We start from the raw sequence: 26799 nt of genomic DNA, 5'->3' as shown, positions 1-26799 counted from the left end.
GCATATAATTTTTAGAAATATTGCATCTATATGTAGCATTCTCATTTACATGCTCCTATACATTAATAAACTCTTACTCTGCTGTGCCTTGTAGGAAGTGGGGTCACTGGATCCCCACAGCTGTTTCTCTGTCCCTGTCTCCCTGCTGGCTCAGCAAGGAGGTGGCTTAGTCTGAGGACTCCAGAGCTCAGCAGAATGCCCAGCATTTCTGTCGTGGCACTGGGAGTTACTGTGGGCTAAAACTGAGACTGTGGGCAATGTCTCAGGCTTTCCTTGCCCAACACTCCCCAGTGGAGAGCTTGCAGATGCAGACTGACCAGTGCACAGGTCTGCTGGGCAGCTGCACATTGAAGAAGACAAAGAGAATGCGGCTAGCAGGAAAACCCAAAAGCTGAATGGCAGAGGAAGAAGGAGAAACCCCTCTGGGATCTTAGAGTGACTCCATAATTCTTGGAGTAAATGTGTGTGCCTGCTATCGTCAAATAACTTTGAAATAATTGAAAGGGTAAGTGACCTCTCTTGATTTCTCTGTGTAGAAGACAGGAAAAAGCTGCTAGGCAGTTTCCTTGTGTTGTACTGAAGGGTTCAGTGTTGTTACACCCTGTGTGGGTATAACTGTGTTTACCCACGATGACATTTCTGTAGAGGCAGGGCACAGAAAGTAGTACATGTTTATACTTCTCTGTGCTGGTGTTCACAGGGGTCCCAGGACGAGGGAGGAGATGAGAATCTTGACTCCATGTTTCAGAAGGCTGATGTATTATTTTATGATACATATTATATTAAAACTATACTAAAAGAATAGAAGAAAGAATTTCATCTGAAGGCTTGCAAGGAATAGAGAGGAATGGAATGATAATAAAATCTTGTGACTGACCAGACAGTCCGAGCCAGCTGACTGTGATTGGCCATTAATTAAAAACAACCACATGAGGCCAATCACAGATGCACCTGTTGCATTCCACAGCAGCAGATAATCATTGTTTACATTTCATTTCTGAGGCCTCTCCGCTTCTCAGGAGAAAAAATCCTAGCAAAAGGATTTTTCATAAAATGTGTCTGTGACACTTCTCTTTTTTTTTTTCTTTGTTTGTTTGAGAAGCTATATTCATATTAAAGTAAAATAAAAACCAGGACTCAAGTTTTTGAGACATGTTAAAATTGCAAGTTTCCTGTTGGACGAAGTGTTGTGTGTGCCACCTTCATTTAGAGAACTTCTGCAAACAGGAGGTTACATTGTACTTTTTAATAAGATTCCTGCTTCTTACGTGCATGAAACTTGGTCCTCATGGAATGAATTTGTCTCTGATATTCCCAGATAATTTCTTTTCAGAATATGTAAAGTGAATGTGCAGGAAATGAGGCAGAAATGTGCCCCAGAAAAAGAAAGGGTTCAGGCAGTGGCAGAGCCCCCCAGTAGGACTGAAATCCTGTTTTCCTGTATGATCCTGGCCCAGTTACTCCAGTAAAAGCTGGAAAAGTGGTGGAAACTGTTGTTTATGTCAGTCTGCTTTTGGTGTTCATAATTAAAATATCTAACCAGTTTGGAAATGTCAAAAGTGAAGTCAGTGGGAACCCAGAACACACAAAATGTTAACACTGGAAAAGAAATCAAAGCTCTCCTTGGACTTTCGGAACAGGCTGACATTCATGACTTTGCTCTCTTCACACTCATGTATAGAATTACACCATCACCTCATCCATCATATAAAGTGTCTCTGCAAATGCATGAATTAATATTTTTAAAGTAATCACAGAGGTGACTTGCCCTGTAAAGACAGAGGAAAAAGCCATCAGAAAGTGATAATCCCTTTCCAAAGCATTGTTTGCAGTTGTGTAATGTACTTCAACAACTGGAATGAAATTACCAATAGCAATTAGTTTAGGGATTCCCACTGTGTAAAGTCAAGATGTTTCAGGTACTCGATGACATGAATTTTCCCATGAGATATTATGGCATATCAGGTACAAAGAAGCAGAAATTGAAGTTATAAGTGCAAACTCAATTACGGCATTTCCTAAGCTGCAAGTATCTGACCACACAATAAGTATTTAAATGCAGCATATGTCCAAGTTCAGTGCTTATAATCTGTCCTAGTAATCTGTCCAGGATTATGCTCCTTGTTGTATTAAGTATGAAATTTGAATACCTAATCCACTTGTTTTTGCAGGCTGCTCAGCAACCACCTCTTTAAAATGAGTCATCACATTAATCTCTTTCCCTGCTTGCATGATTTATATCTTAGTAAAGATACACTATAATGAAGAGTGAATGGATAAAATAAACATGCAGTTGCAAAGATTACATATTTTTGCATTTTAAAATCATTAGCTATGATTGCTTGCTTTTTCTTTACCCAATTTATTGTGCAAATGTTACTCTGTTTCATTGTGCACATTATGAAAGGGATGGGGCTTCTGTTTATTCAGGGCTGATTTCTCTCTCACTGGAGCTGAGAACTTGGAATAGAAAAGACATGTGCATGTCAAGGAGTGTTTCTTAAATTTTCAGTTAATGAATTTACTGCACTATAGTGTTGTATCTTAAGCTTGCCCTCTTGCTAGTCACTAATCATTAGATATTAAATAATACAATAATTGGACTCCTGCACATTTATCATGGAAAGCTTTGTGGTTCTTGGTGCTGCACAGACACTGGGACAATGTGGTCTCTGCAAGCAAATTCCACAAATAGACCTGGGAGAAATTGCTGAAAGGCTGGAGGCTGCTCCTGTGGCCATCAAATCCTCCAAGGTCACAGCCTGCCCTATCAGTGTTTCAAAACAGGTTATATTACATATATTACACATAGAAAGAGGAAAAATTTGGTATAATCTGAATCCTGATTTGGTTAGACTGAGTATATATTTTTAGACATTTACTATTTCACTGTAGAAATAAGCAGGACAACTTGAGGATGCTGCACTTACTGCTCTTTTCAGGATCAATTCCCTTCCATTAGAAAGACATTTTTACACACAAGTGTGTCATGATCATGTCTCATTCTATTAGTGTTCTCTATACCTTAAATATGCTTTTGATTTGTATTGTTTATGTTTATAGTCATGACTTATGTGCGTAGCAGTGTGCTTGTGTTATTTTTGTATAATAGCACAGAGGGTTTTTCACAGTGAGCTTGTAAAGATATCATTCACTGTTACTGGCTCTTTTTTCTGTGAATTCATTTTTCATTACCAACATCAGTTTATCATAACATATAACTAGAATACAGTGTATTTTATTTGTGACTTATATAGTCTTTGAGAGCCCTACAAATATTAATTTATGTTGCCAAGTCTCTGTGAGGTAGCAGACATATTCATTTGACAGATGGGGAAACTGAGGCACGGAGAGCTTATTTGAATGACCTAAAATCACTCAGCAGATCTGAGACAGTGCATGGCCTTTAATACAGGATCACCTTTAATCCCTGCAGCACCAGGGCTGTTATTTTTGCATGAGGACCGTTATAGATTAGCATCAGTGTGTGTTCAGATATTAATCTTTACTGAGCCATTTACCTACAAAACTATTTCAAGACAAATTAAAACATGTTTCTACTTCAGGCAAAGCTGTCTGTTGCTTGTATTGTGGCAAAACTTAATCTAGATGTTTCAAAATAAATTGGTTTGTCAAGGCATTGCTGTAATTGGTGTATCAGCACAATTTTCACACCCCAAAGGATGATTGAATCAGAGGAAAAAAATCCTTGAGGAAAAGTTGAAGAAGCATTACAAGGATTGAATTTGGACAAGTATTTATATCAATATATTTATTGTTTTTACTTTCTTGCTATATTTTTGTTGCTGTTACTGTTTTGATACCTTTCTAAAAAGGAACAACAATTTTTAAATTTGGAAAAGGAAACAAATTCCTACAGGGTGATAAAATCACCTTAGTGCAGTCTTTTATTCCTCTTTCAAAGAAATGGGAAATGCAACATTAAGATTAATTTCTCATAACATTGGAGGTCTGTCACACAGACATTTGTGTTTGAGCTGCTCTACTGAACTCCTTCCATAGTTAACAGAGATAATCAGGCATTCCTAATGACCAATTTATCTGAACTGTTTTCAGGATCTATTTTGGGACAAGATTAATTGCATTCTAGAAATAACCATTTCTTTCCACTTGCCAGAAAGTCAAACAAATTTAATTAGAGACTAATTCAAATGGAGACATGTAAACTGGATGAGATGAATTCCTGATTCTCTGTAATCTTACACAACCTTACAGTTTGCCCATACTTTTAACTGGAACACTGAAAAAATATCTCCTATACACCAAAGGCATTGATGGAATGCTAAAATGCAGCAGCTGAAAAAAAGGGGCAGGAAATGGAAATTTGATCAGTCATGTCCTCTATACTAACTGATGTAAATGTAAGAATGTACAATTTAAAAAATATGGCATTTTTTGATATATACTGGAATATTAATTTTTCTTTTTGAGCTTTCATTTTAAACTCCCATTTTGTAATTTGCATAATTCTTTTTCTGGAAGGTGTTCCATTTATAAGCATTAAACAAGTTTTAATCTAAAAATTGAGGAACTTCAAACTCTAAAATTAGGGAAAATGTTCAGTAATTTCTCATAAAAGCTTAATTCAACTTTTCTACTTTCAATTCATGCTATTTGAAAAGCTATAAAAATGTTGCAACCACTTTTTATATTTTACTTTTACATTTGAATGTGCTTTGCTGTAGCTGTGCTACAGATATTAAATGTATATATTTGACTTGAAGCTTAAACAATATTAAAATTTAAAGAATTCTTCAGCTGGAAAGGGATTTAGAAAGTGCTTCTATGCATTGAAGTGAACCTGAGCAACAGAATTTCAATGCAAATGTGTTTATAATATATAATTTAATAGGAAGCTTCAAAGTCTAACAAGCAATTTAGCAAAATCTAGTTGTATTCAAGACATAAGTTTTTCAAGAAAAATTAATTACAAAAATGTAGAAGAGGATAATATTGGTGTTTCTGACCTTACTATGAAAAAAGTGCTGAAGGTTTATCTGAGAAAGGACAAAAAAAATGACTAAAGAGTAAAAGCAGCAGTACAGTGTTACCTTCCAAAGTCATTACTGAAACTGATAAATTAGTGCAGAAACTGGGAGTAGTGAATTAAGGAAAACAAGCTCTAAAAAAAGGAAAAAGTCCTGCATGAATGGAAGAAACTGAAGAAGTTGGAGCACCACTTCAAAAAGGATGCTAAATTATGAAAACAATTATTAGCAGAGAGAAGAAAGGGTAGCAAGGTTCAGCAGGCAAGTTAAGAAAAAAGATCAAATTCAGAAGTCAGGTGACCTGGAGAAACCCAAGGAATCAGATTCACCCCAGTTAATCTCAGACAGAAAATAGAAAACTGCTGCCTCTGCATTCCAGATCTGGCATTCACAGGGCTGATTCATACAATAATTTAAACCTGAAATCATTAAAAATATTTACAAAATTAGATAAGCATTCTTATCCCCTTGCTACAGGTGAAATCTATGATTCTGAGAGGTAAGAGTTCTGCCAGGCTCTCACAGGTAATACTTTAGTATTTCTGCCATGGAAGTACCTCATGTCGCTGTTATTTACAGCCCTCTGATGATGGTGCTGAGTTATGTCCATGCTCAGGGCTGTTGGATTTCTGTTCTCTTCATCTGAATAGAAAGCCTTGTATTTCACTCCTGGAAACTCTAAATTCACCCAGCCTTCAGGCAGGTTTCCTTCATATTCCTGGGGAAAAAGGGTTCTTTTGAAGGAGGATGGGATGGGACAGGATATGATACTTGTCATTTTCCAAAAAAGTCATACATTTCTGGCTTTGGGTTTTTAAATAAGCAGAAACCCAAGACTGGAAAACCTGATCAAATTATTGAGCTCAGTCCAGCTACAGCAAGATGTATTTTACTGGTGGATTTAGTCTAAAGGAACCAGATGGTAGGAGATGGTAGAGTCCTATTTTCCAAGGTGTTGGTCATCACATTGCCTGCAAATTTGCATTTCATTTTGCCTATTCCAATCTTGAAGTGTGTTTTTGAACTTAGTATAGCAGTAAAATATTCCAGAAGAAACAGAAGCAGATGGGCACAGAGGTTATTAAATTTTCTCATACACTGGACAGGTGAAATTAATAACTTTTTATTACTACAGATTACTGTGTCTGTTTATTACTGTTGCTCTCTGTCTGTTAGCAATTGCTATTAGCTTAATTCAGTGAGAAAACTGCCTTGCTCATAACCTGAACTGCAGCTGTTTAAACTTGGAGAAACTGATTGCAGGAGAAGGAATTCTTTTGTTTCCCTACCTGTCCTTTAATTTTGTCAGTTTTGTGAAATTCACAGGATTGAAAATGTTTCACTTTAACTTTTCTCATTGTTTTGTGAGAGAAAAATACAAACATAAAGGAACTGAATCTAGATTATAATGTGAAACAAAACATTTCCTCTATTTCCAAAACAATCCGTTGGCTCTTGGGTATTCCTCGTTACCATGTTTGAACATATTGATGAGTTTTGCTTCCTTAAACTGTAGTGAACCACATAACCCTCCCAGAAATTAATTTTCAGCACTTGAACACGGCATGTTTGGCTTTTGGGGACTTTTGCATGAAAATATTTTCATGCAAATATTTTGGACTTCATCAGTTCCTCTACATGCAGTAACAGAGGCTGTAGTGGAATGTACTGGACTGTTACACGACATTTATACTGCAGTATTTGATTCCAGAGCCATCTGCAAGAACCTGATGGTGGATGGAGGTAAAAACCTAACACAGAAATTGAAATTTATAGGATTACCCTTAAAAGCATTAAAATATAACCAATAACACATTTTGGAGCAAAATACTTCCATGGTTGCTAGCCATGTGGAAACAAAGAATATGATTCAAAAGAAGGGGTGGAAGCTACAGCAAACCTTTATTATCTCTATTTTCCTTTGAGCATTGGAAGATGACACAGCCCATCCAGCACTACTGTGTGAGAGCTCTCTTCTTTGCCATGTTTGTTCCCACATTCAGCAGTTCAAAATACACACCAACACCTCCACAATAATAGATATTCTGTAGTTTTCCAAATATTGAAGAATTTCTTTGAAATTATCAACTGCCAGCATTTCATTTGTTTCATATCAGACTTCTCAATCTTGAAAAAGCTGATGGAATAAAGTGAAGAAGGAATCAAATTCTGAATAAGGTTCTGTGAATTTGTATAAATAAAATCGAGGGGGGGGAAAGTGAAACATTATTCAATTTATCAGTTTTGAAATAAGTTCTTTTAACTACTTCTGAGTTCTTCAAGGTAGCTCAATAATTTGTAGTTTGAATGAGTTTACTCAAGACCTGGATATGTTAAAATAAAAATATTTATCAACTGACTAATAAGAGTAAACAGTATCATATAATGTTATATTTTTTCTAATATAGAATGTAACTTTGGAAACCATCTTACCTGAAGAAGAAAATCTTCCGCAGATTATTTCAAAAAGGAAGTGGTAGATGTTAAGGACAAATGTTCTCTTTTCTTTAGAAAGAAGACTACCTGATTGTAACTATTGCCATCATGACAAAAATCACCAGAGACCTTGGAATTTTCTTCCCAAACCCACTGGTTTAACAATATCAAGGACCATTTCTCTCTGCTGCACTGGGAATGTGTTATACCAAAAAACAGGTTTCCAACTGAGCTGATTATATACAAAAGATCATGCTGACATACAGAAAGTATAAATGTTAAATAATTGTAAAACATAATATGTGGTGACAATGATATGAAAATTTATGTGCATTAATGTGTTTTGCCATTAAAAATATTTTTGCTGCATGGAGAATATTTATACAAGTAAAGCTCATACTTTTGTAATAGCTGTCAAGTGAGGAGCCTGCACCAGAAGCAGAAAATGCCCATAATTAAATTAGGTCCAGACAAACAATAATGTAGGGTCCCTGCAACGACAATGATTGCTTTCAAAGTAACTCCATAAATTATTAGAGTTATCCTCTGCAGCAGTCAGTCTTCCTTGAATGACTACATTATGATGTCTCCTTAATTGCTAAATTGCTTAATTGCTTTGAACCTGCAGGGTGAGCGGGAGAAATCAGACACACCTGGCCTTTTAAAGCTCCTGCTGCAATTCCTGAAATGACTGTCAGCCCTACAAGCTCCTTGTTTGTGGGCTAAAAATATGGCAGCATAAGTACTTTTTAAAATTCTAAAAATTAGAATTTTGAAATAATTTTGTCCAATAGGTAGCCAAGAAAACTGGAATTTATCTGTGTTCTCAGTCTTTCTAGACTGCAAAAAAGAAAAAAAAAAAAAAGTACTGTTTGGATGTTGCACTGATATTTTCACATTGGCAATTAATTTGTCTTAACTTTTTTCATGCCTGTCTCCTGAACCTTGAGGTTTTGTTTCTGTAAAAAGAAATAATGAGTCTTAGTCTGCAGATAGCTTTGCCTGCTTCAGAACATATTCTCATCATGCAAATAAGTCTGTAACATAGCAAAATTTTAAATCTTGGTTTTTAGGTAAATATATAACAACAGAAACATGATATATATTAATCCTTTTTTGATCTTGTTTTGTACTAAGTGATGCTTCAGCTATTTTAAAGCTTCATTATTATTATATCAGGAAAGTATGCAGTAGCTTTAATATACATTATTATCAAGGCTGTAATGTATTATGTACTTATATTTATGATCCTATAGTCCAAAAAGACAATAGAATTAAATATAGAACATAGTTTTAAAATAAAATATGTTACTCTATGTCCTAGATTAAAGCTTATGGGTTTTTCTAAAGTAACCTTTGCTTTTTTTCACCATTCCCAAGGAACTAGAACTTCTACTAGATGACAAAAGACTGCCATCAATAAAACAAGTGAGTAAAATCCAATAGGCAGCAGAAGCTGGCCTGGAAATTGCTAAATGGAAAGCTGCTCATGAAGGGTCCTGTTCAGAGAACATGAAACATGTCCTGAGGATGCTGACAGTTTGCCCCAGCAAGGTGCTACTTATCTTCTTGTGGATGTTTTTCCCTCTGCTACTACTGAAACCTGACTAGCTCCATAAAAACTTAAGTTTGTGCCAGTTCCCCATCTATCTGCATGAAATGGCTGCTAAAGGATGAGGTAAGGATATAATAAAGGATGAGGTAAAGATATGCTACAGTGAAGGGTAGAATTCTCGTCTGAGGATGAAATTGCCAATCTCTGTGCTATGCAAGTGCCTTCCAAAATGGGCCCAAATTCCTGTGGTTCTTACATTGGACTGGTTCTTGCATTGCCCTCATCACTGATGGAAAATGCAGGGACTGCACAGCCTGCAGCAAGAAATGGCAGAAAGGCCAATTCTTAGGAGTTGTAGAAAGTTTTCTTCATTCTTTTCAGAAAACACCGTGTGCCAGTTTCTAGAGGAAAAGCAGACACTGTTCAGATGTTTTCTCTATTGAACATCTTTCTGAGTAGCTTTTATCTTTGCAAGGAAACAGTGGAGCTTTGGCACAGCAAAACTTGCTAAGCTGTCATCAGGTACAGAAGATCTGAAAGGCAGAGGAGCTTTTGAAGACAGTTAAATAGACAGAAGCACTCCTAAATGCAGCAGAGATACAGGGATCTGTATTCTATTATTTAGGTCCCTGTTTAATTTACTCTACCACCTCACATGCACTTATTCAAGAAATGTTACTGCTCTGGCCATTCCCAGTGTCAGGATGAAGAAACAGATGCTTGTGAAAGTTTTGGAGATGCTGTGAAAAGTAGAATTATTTTAAGAGGAACTTAAATAGGGTAAACCACTTTATATGATACATAGATGACAGACTGTCAAACATATTACACAAGACTGGGAATACTGGCAGGATGTACAAAATATAAATAGGCATCAAGCTTAATGAGCAAATATGTTGTGAGGGAACTGCAGAGTTATAGAGATGAACAGGAAGAGTACCCATGAATGCACAGAGTTGTGCATGAGCTAATGCATCCTGCCAAGAAGCTCAGTACCACTGGGGGTACTTCACTGCTTCTAATTTTAACCTAGCTCAGATATTTCTTCTACTTGGCAATTAGATATAGTTTATCTTGCATAGTGTTCAATTTTTTTTTTAACATGCAGTTTTATGTCACATGGACATTTAAAAGCAATACTGAAAAATGTAGGTTTGATATCAAAGGGAACTAGGCCCTGGTGGAAGGATTCAGATGGTTCAGTCTTGAGGCAAAGGTGTTGCATGAACAAATTGAAAGAGTACTTAAAAGGTTTTTTTATAACATCTTATTAGGACTTAAACTCCAAACTCTTTCGGTTTGGACAAAGAGGGAAGCGGGACGATGAGTAAATGAAGATCCCAAAATGGCATGTGGATTTTCTTTTTTAAGAGCAGTGTGAGGAAAAATTTTGAAAGTACCCTGAGAACACATACCTAAATGTGCATAAAGTAAAGGAATGGCAAGATTTTGGGAAGAAAGATAATAGTTCTTTTTCTTAAGATTGGTCAAAGCTGATAAAACCTTGATATTACATAATTTGAGAGAAGGACAGATGGAGAATATTGCTGGAAGAACAAGTAACGATTTGTTAGTCATCAGCATGGAGATGATAACTGAGGATGTGTCAGGTGATGAAATTGCTTGGAGAGAGAGCATAATGTAAGATGAGCAAAAGGCTATAATACTGCCCTGGGGAATAATGAGAGTGGGGAAAGAGCAAAAATCCTCATCAAAAGATCAGCTACAAGAACAGCCTTGAAAAGAACTGGAGTGAAAAAAGACAATCTTCAAGTCTAGTGGGTGTAAAATGCCAGGAAGGCAAGAATGATCAATGGCATCAAAAATTGGAAGAAGTTAAAAGGAAGGAATTGTGGGGATGAAGGACAGGGAGATTACGCATCTCAAGGAGCAGCAGGAGTAGGTGTTCCCACATGGAGAGGCCCTCAGGGAGATGACAATGACAGCAGATGGTTGGAGGTACTGGCAGGGGCACAGTCCCACAGAAGCTGGGCAAGGCAAGCTGAGCTGGCCAGGTTGAGGCTGTTGGTGTCTCCAGACAGTCCAGATCATGAGGCAAGTGCAAAATGGTGAGACATAACCTGAGGTCAAGGTCAGAATGAGGCCGGCAGCAGCAGCCCAGCCCAATCCCAGCACAGTGACTCGGGCAGGGGTGCAGTGACCAAGCAGGCCCAAGGTCATGGCAGGGGACAGCACAGTGAGGCCATGGCCAGGCAAACCCAAACCCACAGCAGAGCCCAGCAGGGGCTGGGCACTCCCAGGGCCCAGCCTGGGGAGGAGGGGCTGGTCTGGCACAGCTCTGGGCTCAGCTTTGTGCCAGCTGCAGCATTCCAGGGCCAGCCTTAGGCAGGGCAGCTCAGCCCCTGGCAGGGGCACAAGGCTGGGCTCAGTAATTCCCTGTGCTCAGTGCCTGGGGCTGGGCTCGGGCACTGTCACAATTTCTGAAAAATCTCTCTGCCCAAGATTCCTCTCCTAGGAAGCTGAGAAGCCTCAGAGAAAAAGGAAAGCAATATTATCTCATTTGCTTCTCCTGTGTTTTGCTGCTCTGGAATGTGTTTGGAGATTGTTTATCCAACAGGGATTGTTTCATTGGTTTCTGCTCTGAGTGTTCTCACTCATTGGCCCATCATGGCCAAGCTTATTGACACTCTGGAAAGAGTCACCAGTTTTCATTAGTATCTTTTTAGCCTTCTGTCTGCATCCTTTCTGTATTCTTTAGTATAGTTTACTTTAGTATTCTTTAATATAATATAGATAATAAAATAATAAATTAGCCTTCTAAGAACATGGAGTCAGATTCATCATTCCTCCCTTCATTGGGGATCCCTGAAAGTACAACAGGACTCAGGCATAGGTAATGGGAATGTGGTCATTGGTTTAATTGGAATCAGGGACTCATCCCCAGGCCTGTGTCTGACCATTATTCCTTCTTGCTATTGAAATGTGTAAGGTGGGAAAATAATTTATTATGATCTAGAGGCTGGAATGAGAATCACAGCTGCATTGTGATAAAAACAGGAAGATAATCTGTGTTTTGAAGGGCTTAAATATCAACTACAACATATTCAGGAGGCAAGAGCTAACAAGATAATAGAAATGTTATTGTTTGCCAGTCCCTGTGCACTTTTAAATTTTGGTATTGTTTAAATGTGAGCTTTCTTTTCACAGCTTAGAAATTTCTTTCTCAACATCACTCACAGTATAGGCTTAATAATTTATCATGGATGTTATTTCCAACATAAAATAAAATTTAACCTTAAGATCCTTCTGTTAGGATTCAAATTTTAAAGAAAAATATGAACACAGTTTTCTAGCTAAAGGATCTATCAAACCAGTGAAGGCTTCTTGCAGTTTTGGAATGAAATCTGAAGGACCTGCAGGAAAGGGAGGGTCTGGCAGGCAGCCAAGCAGGCAGCACAAATGGCAGCACACAGCTGCAGTCTGATGCTGGATTATTTATTCATGTGTGTCCATGGAGCAGAATCATGGAGACATTCATATCTCTCAGGACTAGGAGTGCAGGACTGGCTTTTTATAAACATGGAAATTATTTTTAGCCATTTTTAATGTTTCGAATTCTTTCCCTTGAGATGTGAAGAAAAGGAAGTTGAAGGGAATATCTGTTTTGACATAAGTGAAAATGGACACTGACTGAACTTCTGACATGGGGGAATGATATTTTAGATTGTCTGAGAGCTACTTAAGCATTTTAAAATAAAAACCATTAAAAGACTGATAACCCAGGAGCATATTAGTTAAAGATGCATAAAAATAAACTTCTGATCTATATCTGCAATACTAGATTGTCACTATAAGTGAAAAATGTTATCAAAGGTGTAAATTTTAGCAGTTAGGAGTCAGGTGCTTTTATTCCCTAAGCTGTACAGAGAGAGGGTGTTACACACTTGCATTGTATCTTTGTCATAGTAAATTTCAGTTTATAGACTCTTTTTAACCTTCACTTTAAATATTTTTAATATTAATATTTTCTGCGTCTAATTTCAGTTTACTGTATTTACTATGAGAATGCAAAGACAACTTTTCAACAGTAAGAACTCTAGCTTAAAATCTGACATTACAAGAGCTTGCAAAACTTTAAATTGAAAAATATTTCTCTCAATTCCTGTAGGGAAGAGAGGATATGAGCTGAAAAGAATTTTAGCAGCAAGTCTGAAAGAAAAATGGAAAGACCTGCAGCAAGTGAGGAATTCTGTGGCAGAACAGCCAAGTGCACACGGGTCAGAGGGTGAGACCCTCTGTGGGCATTCATCTGCGTGTACAGTCAGTAAAATTGTGGCTTTGGTAGACAGTCCTAAGATGGTTACTTAAAGTATTTTTTATTTTTTTATTTTAACTGAAAATACATATTGTTGATACGTGTGTGTGATTTGGAATACATCAGATGAAATGTGAATATTCTAAACTGATCTATGTAGATAATTATCTATAAAAGATAATTAGCCTTAAGAGCCTTTTGCCCTGTCAAGATGGGAAGATAAGTCAGGGGATTCTAAATTCTTTTTTTCGTAGAGGCCTCAGTCTCTTTCTTTGTAATTCAGAACTTAATTAACAGAACAGAAAAAATAAAGTTAATGATCCAAATATGTACGGAGGTATTTTTAACATTAATGAAATTTACCTGGAAGTTCTCAGTGAGTTTTGAAATACAATTTTGTGATGTTTGGCCTTTGAAGACCAGTGTTCTAAGGCACAGGAGGCAGAGCTAATTTATGTAGACTTTTCATCTGTGCTCTGCTCACTGCAGTTGCTGCTGTTTTGTGTGCTTGCAGTTTCTGAAGATGCAGAACCCTTTTGGGCTGTGTTCATCTTCTCTGCTCAGCTGCAGCTACCCTCCTTCTGCAAGCCCTGAAAAACTGTGCTGTGATTTAGGTGTTGGCTAGGACATGTTTTATATCTGAATATAACTCCTAATTACTCGCTGCAATTGTTATGTAGCCAGTGACATTTTAGTATATGAACTTAATATGAAAATTTGATGATAAAATGTTGTAGTTATGAGAAACCGTTTCGGTATAAAACTGTTGATAGACTATAAATTCTGATAATACCTATTTAGGAACTACTGAAATAAATAATACGTCTTTGAAAGATTTTCCAAGAGCAGGAAAAGCTTGGTTCATGAAAAAAAAAAATGTACTATTTTTTGTTCTATTTTCTGATTTTTATTAAACTCTAATGAAACTGATGGGATGTTTCAGATAACAGGAAAGAAATATTAACCTTGTTACACTACAAAATGTTGTACTGCAATGGCACAGGTAATGCCCCAGTCTGCATGAGCAGAGTGCTTGTTGTGAGCTGAGGATTGTCTTGGAAAGTGCTGAACAAATGGGAACAATGGTCAAGCAGCTGCTTGGACAGATAATTTATGGTCGTTCTTGAAACTGTGCAGAGTTTCCAGGAAGCTCTAATGGAGCTATGTTGTGCAGGTGTTTTAAAACCAATATATTGCTGGTGTTTTAAAATAATATAGGGGACAGTATCAGTTTGATATCAGATAGTTTTCTATTAATATTGCCCTGGTAAATGATTCTAAGGGAAGAAAATATAGCTGATCTCACTCATTCTTGTTTTATGAAGATAAGATGCCAACCTAATTTTTATTTTTGAGCAGTGCTGAAGGTACTCTTTTTATTAATAGCAGTTATAATGCTGGCAGAGCTGAGATCTGCAAGTTAGTAGAGTTTTGCAGAAAGATATTTTTACTACAAAATTAGATAAATATGGAATTAACTGTTCTGCCAAGTAATTCCAGCTGAATATTTGTCAGCTCTGTGGTGTGTTCCTTACCAGTGTAAAATGAAAATAGCTTATTTTCATTTTAATTTTCCATCTCAAAAGGAATCAATTGAGGAAAACCTGATGGCACGACCCTGAATTCAGTGCCAAGGTCAGACCTTACCTGCTTTGGCACTAAAGGCAGAATGTTCCATAGAAAACAGGTGCCCAAGAGAGCAATAGAGCAAAAGCTGAACGTGTTAAGTAATTACCCATTTACAGAGTAACATTCCTTCCCGGTTTTCAACTGTCCAAAAGGATTTCCAGGTTTCTGACTGCACAGTGATCCAGTTTCAACAGGGAATGGAGTCCAACCAAACTCTTACTCCATGGTGCTCTCCAGCCACTGAACTGTATTGTACTTGCCCACACCCAGGGAGGGCTCAGGGCTCTGGGTCCTGTATGGATGAAGGTGCCAGTCAAAGGAAATAATGGCCATAAAATTTCATTTCTAGTATTTTCTGTTTGCTCACTGTAGACAATATTTCCAACACAAGCAGAGAATGACTGTATTCCATTTGGGGATTAAATGAATTGGCACTTGGATCATTTCACTGAAACACCAGTTCTTACAGAAATGTAAGATGCATTTGGATGCATCCAAGTTAGAGGTGGCTTTGGTAACTCCAGAGTCTGTAAACTGCCTTGAAATGGCTGCACTTTCTGTTCTGGTGGGTGAATTCATGCATCATGTGAAAAAATGGAATGTGGAGCAATGGGCTGGGGGCATCTCCCTAATCAGGTACTGGTAACAGCCTGGATATTTTTTCCTGATGTATCAGACTGAAGTGAAGAGTGTCTTACTGCCAGGAGTCTCTTCTGCAACAGCTCCCAGATCCCTTAATACACACTACATCCTATTGCTGTCTGAGAGATTTATGGGAAAGTGCTCTAGCTGTACTTCAGTGGAGAGCCTGGAAATTAAAGAATTTGTTGTTTTCTGTTCTGGGAGGGATGTTTGGATGAGCCCATTAGAATGACACAGAGGAGCAGGGCAGACAGCCTTATTGAAATATGTCCATTATTTCTTTTGATTCATATTTTAAAATAGTAAATGTAATTTACTTCTACTTATTGCTGCAAAGTATTTCTCTTGTGATAGAAAAGAAAATGCAGGAGGTAACTGAAAGCTTTTGCTTACAAGAATGGAATCAAACTGAAAAAGTCTGCAAGAAGCTGGGGCTCTTACAGCTGGTCAGTGCTGGGACATGAATGGTAAATACCAAAGAACATAAAAATTTCTGACCTTCCTGGGCCACTTTAAGGCTTCATGTAATCCAGTGCCCTCTCTCCATCTGTGCTCACATGGAAATGTGTAGAGAAAAAAACTCTGATTCTTCCCAGCATAATCTCCAACTTCATGGTAAGCAATATTTGCTAGGTTCTGTAGCTAATATCCCATGATGAATTCCTCTTTTGTGACTTTATCTGCTCATTTTAAATACATACTACCCACAGCATGTCAGAACCTTTTACAGCTTATGGGTTATGGGAAGATGTACCTTAGATTTATTTCTTGGGGCTGTCTTTGTCTGATAACTCTTTGGTCTTCCCCTATTCACCTTCGCCACCGCCTCTCACAGTAAGTCACTATGGTATCCTCGTTGTCTTTTCCAGGATGAAAATCCCTCTGTATATTTTAATTCCCTGTACAGAAACTGGTGTGCAACTTTTGTTATGTTATCCTCCTCTGTATCTTTTCTCATTATACTTTATCTTTGTTGAGAAGGCTGAAACTGAAGTGATACTCAACATTTAGTCACATCAGTCTTTTCTTAAAAAAAAAAAATTACTGTTTTCTCTTTTGCTTTTTACTTTTTCTAGGAATCCCTACTTATGCTGTGTGTTTTATTGACTGTTACTGAGCATTAAAGTGATGGTCTGTATCAGATTTCCTGAGTAGGCACCAGGTAGTTCAGGGACTGTCCCTGAATACACACAGGTAATGACTGATTTGTGCCCTTAACTTGGTTTAAACAGATGGATTTAGTTTTCCCAGGGCACAGCAGTAGATGTTATCTCCCCCTCAGTAAAGCTTTTGACTCTGTTTGCCACAACATCATTGCAGACAGGGTGATGGAGTTTAGGGCAGACAGGAGGGCAGTGAGATGGGCTGAAAACTGCACGAAATGCCAGGGCTGAGGGGGCAGAGATTGGTGGCACCAATCTGGAGGCAGCCACCAGTGGGGGATCCAAGGGCTGGACACCAGGCCCCTCCCAGCTCAGCATCCCCTGAAGGATGGGGCACCTCCAGAGAGGAACAAAACTGGGAGTGGCTGGCTCTCCGCAGGGCTGGGGCTGCAGGGGGACCTGGCACACTGGGAATGGAGAGATTTTTGGACATTCAATAAAGGGAAGTGCCAAGGCCAGTCCCTGGGGAGGAACAACCCCAAGCCCCAGCACACCCTGGGGACTGTGCTGGTCCTGGTGACTGCACAAGGACCAGGCAGTGACTCAGTGCCCCCAAGGCAAAGGTGGCAGTGGTGTCCTGGACTGCACGGAGAGGGAGCTGCCAGCAGCTTGAAGAGCCACCCATGGCACCTCTCAGACTGGAGAACTGGTAACTGAGTTCCTATGCTGTGTTTTTAACCTTCTGCCTTAATGGCTGTTTACTCTTTTGAAGACTTTCTTCACATCCCCTGGCAGCTTCTGCAATGGTCCTTGATGCAAAGCAGTGTTAGGTGGCTTTGGAAGTCCAGTTGTATGACATGATCTCTTTGCACGTTGCTGATTCCCTCAAAGTGCACATCTGTGAGACAAAACATCCCTCTTCCCATGCTGATTCTTCCATCCTGTCACACTTACCCCTGTGTGCACTTATTCCTACCAGATAGTGGTAGAAACATTTGGGCAACTCTTTTTTTTTTAAATTTTAAGTCCCAGAAAGCCTCTTAAAAATTGAGACTATGTGTGTGAGCCATTTCACATTCATATGGCAATGAGACCAGGCACTCACCCTTGAGTTCCTTAAGCCTTCTCAAATGATTACCATTGGCTTTTGGCACTTTGCTGCTATTCACTCTGTTGATTCCTCTCTAGAATATTTTGAATAATTTCTCTGGTATTTGCCCTCTGCTGGGGAATGTTAGGTTGGCTGTCTCATGAAACTTTTCCATAAGAAATATATAAGCAAAGAATGAGTTTACATATTCTGTCATTTCTTTATTCCAACTGTCCTTCTTAATCTCGGTGTCAGACTTCTTTTTACAGTCTATTTATTATTTCTTGTGCCTTTCATGAGGAACTAAACCCTCTTTAGCATACTTCTAATGTTTAAATTTCTTTCATATTTTCAGCTTTTTCAAGGACATCTTTGATCAGCTGCTTTTACTGGCTTTTTAATCCAGCCTTCTCTTTGTGTAATCTTTCTAAAATCTTCCTTGAACAGGTTCTCTGGTGCCCAAGAAAAATTTGGTGGCTCCATTCAAACATACTTATAGTTACCTCCTTGCATTAACTCTATTTTCCCATTTTGCAGTTAGGCATTACTACAGTAGATTTTTTGATCAACAATTGTAATATTTTTAGAGTTTCTGATATTATTCTGATTGTATTATTATTCTGATACTATGCTATGTCAGCACCCTCATTAAAAACATTCCCAAGTACTTTGAAATTATGCCCTACAGTGTTTTTTTTCTATGTGAAATTTATCCATTTTATTGAGATGGGGTTAATGTATTTATTATCATTAATGAACATTCACTGGAGTTACAGTGCAGCAATCTGTGTCTGATAGTTGTATTCACAGCTGCTAATAAATATTTTCTTTCTGTTAGATAAGTGCTTTGGCAGCAACTGACTTTTCAAAAAGAAAATCAGAACTGCTTCAAAAACACCCTCTAAATAGAAGTGTGTAGCTAGAGCATATTCACCATCTCTATTTCATCAGTATTTACTTAACTAAAAGCTTCTCCTTTTTATCCTACTTGCATTCTGTGTTCTCTGAGAATGCATTTTTACTTGTTGTGGAAAAGAAAACATATTGTAGCTTTTGCAGAAAAGGAACAAGCCCATCAGCATCCCCAGAGCATCAATTTATCAGCCCGGATTCCTCATGTGTAGGTGCTCAAGGCTGTGCTAAGGCTACTTTCCAAGCAGACTTAGAGGCAGTTTTAAGGTAGGAGGCTCAACATACTATTGCAAAATTAGTTAATCAATGACCCACATGATTGCAGAGAATTATTTTCTTTAGCTTGTAGTTTTGTCTTTAGTTTCTATCCAGGGTAAGAAACTCTGATTATTACAACTGCCATAAACCAATTCTAGCTTAGCTCTTTAGTTACTAGATAGGAGTTGAGGAGATGGATGGATTAAGGATAGTGAGACTATGAGTATATTAACTGTAATTATTTTAAAACAGAGAAACTGCTGGGACCTTACATGTGGCTTGTGTGGGATCAGTCTTCTGGGTTGATGCACTGCTACTGACTGTAAGAGTTCACTGCTCTGTCCACTGGCAGAATTCAGGTAAGTACCTGAGGATGCTGTTTACAAACCAAGGAGGATTCACCACTACTCCTGGCTCCCAGCATCCAGATTTTATCCTATATGAACTACACCTTCTCTCTTGGCTGCATCATCCAAAATCCTGGTTAAAGCAAATCCCACAATCTGTGACCCTTATCTTGAATCTGATCCTGTAGGATGGCAGCTGCTTTCTCTCATTTAAGAACTGTTCACTTGGAGATATTAAGCAGCTTCCATCTGCCTGGAAGCCTTTGCTGGAAACCCAGTTCAGACAAGGGTTTAGAAAAGCTCTCTTAATGGGCCACTTAAATTCAAAGCCTTCAGCATCTCTGTGGGAAAGCAGCCTAACAATCCACAAAAGCATTTTGAAACCAGACTTGTTAAGGAAACTGGAGAACATGTAACACAATGAGTGGACAGGTTAATGCACATGTAATTAAATACTGGCCTAATTTGACAGCACTGGTAATACTGCATAGGGGTCAGTATTCCTAAAGGTCTTCTACCTGTGTGACATTAACTCCTTTCAAGGCATATTTGGTATTATTACAATTACTAACTTGCAGAGATGCAATTCTCAGGTTTTTTGAATAGTAACAACCTCTACCCTCTACAAGATAAAGAGACAAGATCAAGTATTTTAAGGTACTTTTATTTAATAAATAACTTCAGTAATAGCATTGTAAAAAGTGAACATCTGTTAAAATAAAAAGGCACTTAAAACAAGAATATGACTGATGCAGTTTGAATGGTCAGAGGCAAATATACATGGCACATGTCAAGAATGATGTCTGACTCTTCACATGACAAACTATGCAATCTTAGCTACAGGGTAAAGGCAAATTTACAGCTAAGACTGCTCAAAAAAAAAAAAAGGAAAAAAAAAAAGCTTGTGTTGATACAAAAATATTACAAAAAGAATGGCAACCAAATACGTTAAAAAGATTAGAAGGTGACAAAGCACCAGGCTTGAAAGCAAAAAAACATTACAGAATAAAGACACAGCATCACTAAGGCCCTTAGGTGATCTGAGGATGTCTTGGTAAGGTACTTCATGATACTGCCACCCAGGGCTTGAATTTACAAAGAAAAACTAAGTAAGTTACCAGTCAGCAACTTCTTCAGTAATGGCACGTGTTTTAAAGCTATTTTTTCCTTCTTAACATTCTTCTCAAAACTTTTCATTTTAACCATAACCTGGCAATATACAACTTGAAAATCAAAGATAAGTATGCACACGCTTTTCAGTCTTGTACACTGCTCCCCTCCAGCTTACTCAACTTACCAAACACTTAATCATTCATCTAGCAAGTCAAAGACCAATTAACCACCAGCTCCATGCTACATGAGTTTAATTACATCTGCAAACTCAAGCCCTGATTTCCCTGTAAAGCTAAAAAGTTTAATACTAAATGGCTAGGCAGAGCCCTCATGCTGATTGCTTTAACCCCTTCCCTCCCAGTCCTGCCATGCAGCACCATGCCCTGCACAAGACCTGGATTCACAACACGGGAATGGGAAAGGTCAAAAAGGCACCATGTGTCCTGGGCTGACTAGGCTACACAGTCTCAAGTTTTTTTTTTTTTTGTCCAACCTCTGGCACCAATTGCTCTTATTTGCAAAAAAAAAAAAAAAAAAAAAAAAAAAAAATTTAAAGAAAAAAAATTTACATAAGGTCTATTTTCACACAGGAAAACAAACCTGTATGTAATTCATTAGTAAAATCACTGCAGCTTGCCCTAAATCTATCTTATTGTGACTACAAAAGTTGCTATACTGCATACAGTGTTGTGAAGTAATACAAGCAGTGTTCATTTTCCCTCATATTTAGGATTGACCACAGTCGTCACTGCACTCTTGTAAATAGGATTTTCACCCTAGAAAAAGAAAAAAAAAATATATTAACATTTAAAGATATGAAAAAAGATCTGTGTTTGCAAGAAGCATAAAAACCAGCGTAAAAAATTACCCATTAATGCTTTGCTTGTACACACAAACAGCTTAAGTCAAGCTAATTTTCCTTCTAGTAACTTGAACAAAGGCATGCACAGCTAATAAATAAAGCAAAGGGTTAGCAGGATCCTGTTCCACTTGCACCACAGAATTCCTTGGAGGCAGCTGAACCCCAGGGCTCTGCAGCCCAGGGCATTTTTTGGAGAAGAACAGAATTGTAAACACCAATGTTTAACACCAGGACTGACCACAGGCCACATTCTGCTATAATAAACATTTAAACAGCTTATCTTACATTGTAATTGAATTCTAGAAACAACTTGGAAAGACTGCTAGTATTTTGCTAATACACAGTCAATATCTACAGTGAACATTCAGTACTTGTCATTCTCATTTTATTCCTGCAGGTCTCCCCAACCCCCATAAGAGGAAAAGGTACAGATAAAACAAAGAAACTTTTGTACTGGTGCAGATGCTGTAATAAAACAATTATTTCTACTGATATGAGACAAGCCAACAGAACAATTGCTTACACCTCTCTTGCTGAGATTTAAAACCCCCTAAATGAAGCTTATTTTAAGCTTCCTTTTCCCCCAGGTTTCCTTCTATCTCAGTACATCTTACTTCATTTATGACATCCTTGCACACCTCAGATGAACAGCTTGAACTCAACATTAACAGATAAATCTTCACAGGAGAAAGGACCACTGCTAGAAGGGCCTGGAGCTGCAGCTCTGAGCTCTTAGCACAGCCTGAACCTCAGCCTGAATGAATGCTGTGTGCCAGCATGGAGCTCTCTGTGCACACACAGCTGATTCCTGAGAAAACTGAGCTCAGTGAGGATGTGAGCTCCAGTACTGCCTGGCCAGGGCTGGATCTGCCCTTCAGCACAGTGAGGGAATCTCTGTCCCTCCAGGGCTCCCCACCCCAATCTGAGATGGGCTGTACAACCATATTGACTCAACTCCATTTACAATATTTCAGGTTAAACCAATTTTTCCTACACTCAATTAAACAATGCACAAACATCAGGTGTCTATTTTTCAGGGTCATAAACCTGGAAAAACAGTTTGGAATACCACAGAATGTGCCAAAGGCAAGCAAGAACCTCACTTGGTGTGAAATTTTCTCATCATGGCTCCTGGGAAGTTTGCTGCCTTCTGTTTGCAAGGCCCAGCACAGGATGAGTAACTGCTCTACCCCAACACCAGAGGCTGCAGCTGCTCTCATGGTTTCTTTCACAGAAAAAGGGTTTTTCTCCTCACAGCCAGCTTCTCTAGCATGCAAAGAGCAAGGATGCACATCCAGTTTTGCCTAGATCCAAGAGATCTGTCCAGGCAGAAGCTGGACTGCCATACAATGGAAGTCAAAGCTCTCTGTTCAGTCTTCTCAAGATCTGAGTCGATGTCACCTGGACAGAGGTGAAGGAGGAGCTGGGTGTTCAGTGCTGGCTGTGCTCCACAAATACAGTGGAACAGAAAAATCCCTTCCCCCTTCTATCAGCTCCCAGGCAAATGCTGTCTTGATTAGAAGTGTATCACCTACTGGTCTGGGAAGGGATGAGGAGCAACATTTGGTCGGGGTTTTTTCAATTTTAAATCATGGACAATCATGTGATGTGGCTAGTTCTCAGGCACACTAATTAATCAATGCAAAATTAAGACCTTCCCTAATATTTTTAGCAAAAGGTGCAATAGTAACATGCAAACAAAACGGGAAGAACACGCAGGGATGAGGGATTTAATCTGGTACTGAAGTATCTCTTTATGCCTCAAAGTTCTTGGCAATGTACATTACTTATTTCCTTGACAAGTTTTAACAGAGAATTCTTAAAAATATAAATATAAACCAATAAAGTTTATGATGCAGAGGAAGTCTGTAAGCATAACAGGCTGCATCATGTGCAGAGTAGAAGTTATTGTGCAGCTCCTCCATGGCAAGGCATTATGCAATATTTGTGCTGTGTGTAATGCTTAGCCTCCAACATTTTACAGAACAGACTCCCCCCAGCACATACAGGGGCTATACACTCACATCTTCTAATTTCTAAAAGAGAGAGAAATTCTACCAGATAGCCTAGGAATGAGTCTAAAGGTAAGGACTATAACTTCAAAATTTGCTAGGCGCTACTCATACAACTAATTTGAACCTGAAATCAGGCTTAACATACAATTTGAATAACAAGATTGCAAGTTTTCTACTACACTGCTTTTTGAAGAGAAGTCAGAATTGAAGTTCTCATGCTGTTGATTTAGCATAAGCCCTATAAGGATATTGAAACTGTCCTGCCTTCCCTTCTACTTGCACTTCTCAGAAGCACACAGTGGGATTTAGGTCACTGGATAAAGCACTTCACTGGCTGTCTCCCCATGTCAGGTTAGCGTCTCAGTTCCCATTACAAATAATGGAGATTTAGTCAATAGTCACAACTCTTCAGCTTAACTCAACCTGACATATGATCAGCTAAATAGCTCCTGAGGCTCTACTGCCTAAAATTGCAACACAGGCACCTGATGGATCTGCAGGTTCCACTGCCTACAATTGCAACACAGGCACCTGATGGATCTGCAGGTTCCTTCCCTGCTCTCTTCTGGTGAAGCCCTGGCTGCTCCAGCCACCCCAACCACCCTGCCTTGGGCCTGGCTTGGCAGGGTCTCCTGCAGACAGCTCTTCATTAAAATAAATATCCACCAATCCAACATGATCCTCCCCTCACTCAGGGCCCCTCACAGCTGGCAGAGAGTATATATTTTCAGACATTAGAAGCATTCCAATTTTTTCATTGGCCACTAAAACATGGGATTCCAAACTTGACGTCTTAGACTAATAGTATGATTTGAAATGCTCCCTTTTATTCATGGCACTGCAGAGAATTCACTGGTTTAAGCATGCTGAGTTAGGGAAAACACATTTGCCACCTACCCCTACAAATGAAAACTCCATGCACACTTAAACCAAAATTAAAACTAACAAACAGTAACCACATACAAGACTCAGCGAAATACTGAGCAAAATAAAGATGGAGGTACTTTCAAAAAGTCTTTAAAAGACTGGGGTGTTCAAAGGACAACAGTTCAGCCCAGTGTTACATAAAGATGAAACTATCACACAGAATAGTTCTGTGTTCAATTAATCTTCTTATTCCTTTTGCTGCAGGGGCTCAGTGTTTCAACAGCCACTGAATTACCTCCATGGTGGGTTTAAGACCTAAGCCACTGTAAGAAATGGAGTTAAAGCTCATGCACACGCTGTTCAAGAGCTGGCTGTGACTGTTCAGCCCCGCCGCTGTCCCAGCGCTGCTTCCCAGGAGCGCGGGGCCGGCTCCGTGCCCGGGCGGCCGCCAGAGGGCGCCACCAGCCCCATCCGTCCGTCTGTCCATCCATCCATCCCTGGGCCACAAACCAGCGCTCACTGAACACAACTCAAAGGAAAGGGACTGAAAACACGGTATCTCCGCTCCCACACCCAGAGCAACTCCTTCACTCAGCAGCAAGGCAAGTCACAGGAATAAAACCCAACTCAGGAGAAGGACAAGTCTCTGTGAATTTGAGCGCTTTGAACTGTTTCTGGTTTTGTTTTTTTTTTTTCATTTTAACCAGCTGCTAATAAGGCTAACCAAATTATTATAGACCTAAATTTCTCAAATTTCCCATATTTTATTATTAGTGTCCAATACAAATGTGTTTATCACTTGTGAAATTCAAGACGACTGAATTTGGAGTCTGTTTGAAGATGCTTAGCAATGCACAATCTATCCCCATGCAGGGGTGGTAATGGCATTCACTACAGATAGCAGCTCTGTGGTTTAAATTTGTAGCACAGCTTTTTAGTCCAGAAGAAATTTATCCTTAGATTTGTTACAAGCATGATTGCACAAAAGTTTTTATGGCTGGTTGGGGCAGAACCTGGGCAAACCCAGCTGTTTGAGCATTGAGCACTGGGATGCTGTGGCATCATCTGCACCACCATGGAGCAGCACCAGGGAAACACCTGAGTACCTGGTCCATGGCAAACTCCAGGTGCTGCAGTTCCCTCACCACACAGCCCCAGCCCGTGTGTGGATGATGGCTGTGGGACAGGGGAAGGGTCACACAAACTGCACACAGTTAATTTGTGGATTCACACACCTGGAGGGAATCTACTACGGTGTGATTTTCATATAATGGGATTTCAGATGACTTTCCTGCCTTGATATTACAAGGCAACTCTTCATCTAAATGAGAGTCTATGGCAATAATCTAAGACTACCAGAAAATCTTATCTATAGGGAAAAGCAGGACCTTGTTTTACACCTCATGGCTCACCTACTTTGACAATTCTGACCTCCTCCTTTCCAGTGGTCCATAAGAACAAACCTACCTCCCTCTCTCCCCAGACTTCTAATATTTCTATGAATACCAACAATTATAAAGTCATGTTTAAAAAACCCACAGCACACCCTTTCACACTTTTAACCTTCACATCTGAGCGAGCCAAAAAGGCAGAAGTCAATCTCTCCATTTACACCAGAGAAAAGCTTTTTGCAGGAAATACATTTTGAGGAGAAATGGCAGCACCAAACATTACATCCTGAAGAGTCACAGGGTGGAGAACAAGAGCACAGAATGGAAGTTACACACCGTATGGGTTGTTAGGTGCTTGTCCTGCATGCAACAGAAAGTACACAATTAAGTGAATGGCAGAAGAACAGGTAACAGAGACTTCACCAGATGGAGTATGTGAAGTGTTAGTAAGGACCAAAAACTCAATTTCCTCCCCAGAATAATTGGCTCTGGGAAGAAGAATGAAAGGGAGGTGAATGTGGTTGATGTAGCAGGCAAGAGGAATGTTGTTTACAATCCATTTTAGACACACTGCAAAGTGAAATGATTGTGAAGAGAAAAGGAAAGTATTCATCAGGAAGGGCTTGGAATGCTACACCAAGTATTTGGAACTGTTGTCACAGTAAGAGCTTAAATATTCTCAGTTTCTGCTTTCTCCCCTTATTTTTCCTTTACAAAAGCTTTTGAATGCAACGCTGAAAAGGGAGACAGCAGGCAGTATAAAATTAGAGATACAGATCCTTCCTTTCCACAGGCTTCTGGAAAAAACTCCAAGGATGTTTAATGCATGTGCTGCCTTCACAACTTCTTCATTCCCCTCCCTCTAATCTCACCTCTGCACTACTTTCTCTTAGTGCTCTTCTGACATCCATTCCCCATGTCAGCCTCCCTTTCCCTCCTTCCCCAGCAGCTGGGGGTCCCAGGGAGGAGAACACCTCCAGCACTCATGGAAGGGCAGTCTGAGTCTGCAGAAGGCATCAGCTCATCCCTGGCGCTTCCCTGACTTCCTCTCCTGGACACTGCCGTTACTTTGGGGTGTTGGGTGTGAAGAGAACTGAACTCAGCAGCTCCAACCAAATGAGGTGTTCAGGCTGAGTTTAGGAGGGAGTAGAAACTGAGTGAAAAATGCATCTAGAGGGGACAAGGATATTTCCTCCTGTCCTATTAATGTTCCATATCTATGGACACCCTATAGCTGGCGAGGTTACAAGGACTGTGATATTGCAAGTTTCAATAGAAAGAGGGATGAAAAATA

The 26799-nt window shown here is 39.1% G+C and overlaps 1 protein-coding gene and 1 long non-coding RNA gene across 4 annotated transcripts in view; one reads left to right on the top strand and one right to left on the bottom strand.

The window, feature by feature from the left end:
* The first annotated feature begins 291 nt into the window (after window positions 1-291).
* LOC102073275 (uncharacterized) lies at window positions 292-26658 on the top strand. 2 transcript variants are annotated; one of them, XR_012577214.1, is made up of 4 exons: window positions 292-505; window positions 8826-8873; window positions 19163-19269; window positions 24379-26658. It is a non-coding gene; the product is annotated as an uncharacterized LOC102073275 (long non-coding RNA). The 2 variants fall into 2 exon arrangements; XR_012577209.1 differs by having other exon boundaries at window positions 8826-9123.
* ITGB1 (integrin subunit beta 1) overlaps window positions 19906-26799 on the bottom strand; it is a 43440-nt gene continuing 36546 nt past the window's right edge. For both annotated transcript variants that reach the window (XM_074528316.1, XM_014270316.2), the window contains one exon: window positions 19906-21146. Coding sequence is in view for 1 of the 2 variants with exons in the window: in XM_014270316.2 (XP_014125791.1) it covers window positions 21081-21146 (66 nt within the window). In the remaining variant the exon portion in view is untranslated. The remainder of the gene's footprint in view (window positions 21147-26799) is intronic.

The sequence above is a fragment of the Zonotrichia albicollis genome, chromosome 1 (genome assembly GCF_047830755.1).
Source record: "Zonotrichia albicollis isolate bZonAlb1 chromosome 1, bZonAlb1.hap1, whole genome shotgun sequence".
Lineage (NCBI taxonomy): Eukaryota > Metazoa > Chordata > Aves > Passeriformes > Passerellidae > Zonotrichia > Zonotrichia albicollis.
The sequence above is the reverse complement of the archived record's forward strand: the minus strand, read 5'-3'. Positions and strand labels throughout refer to the sequence as shown.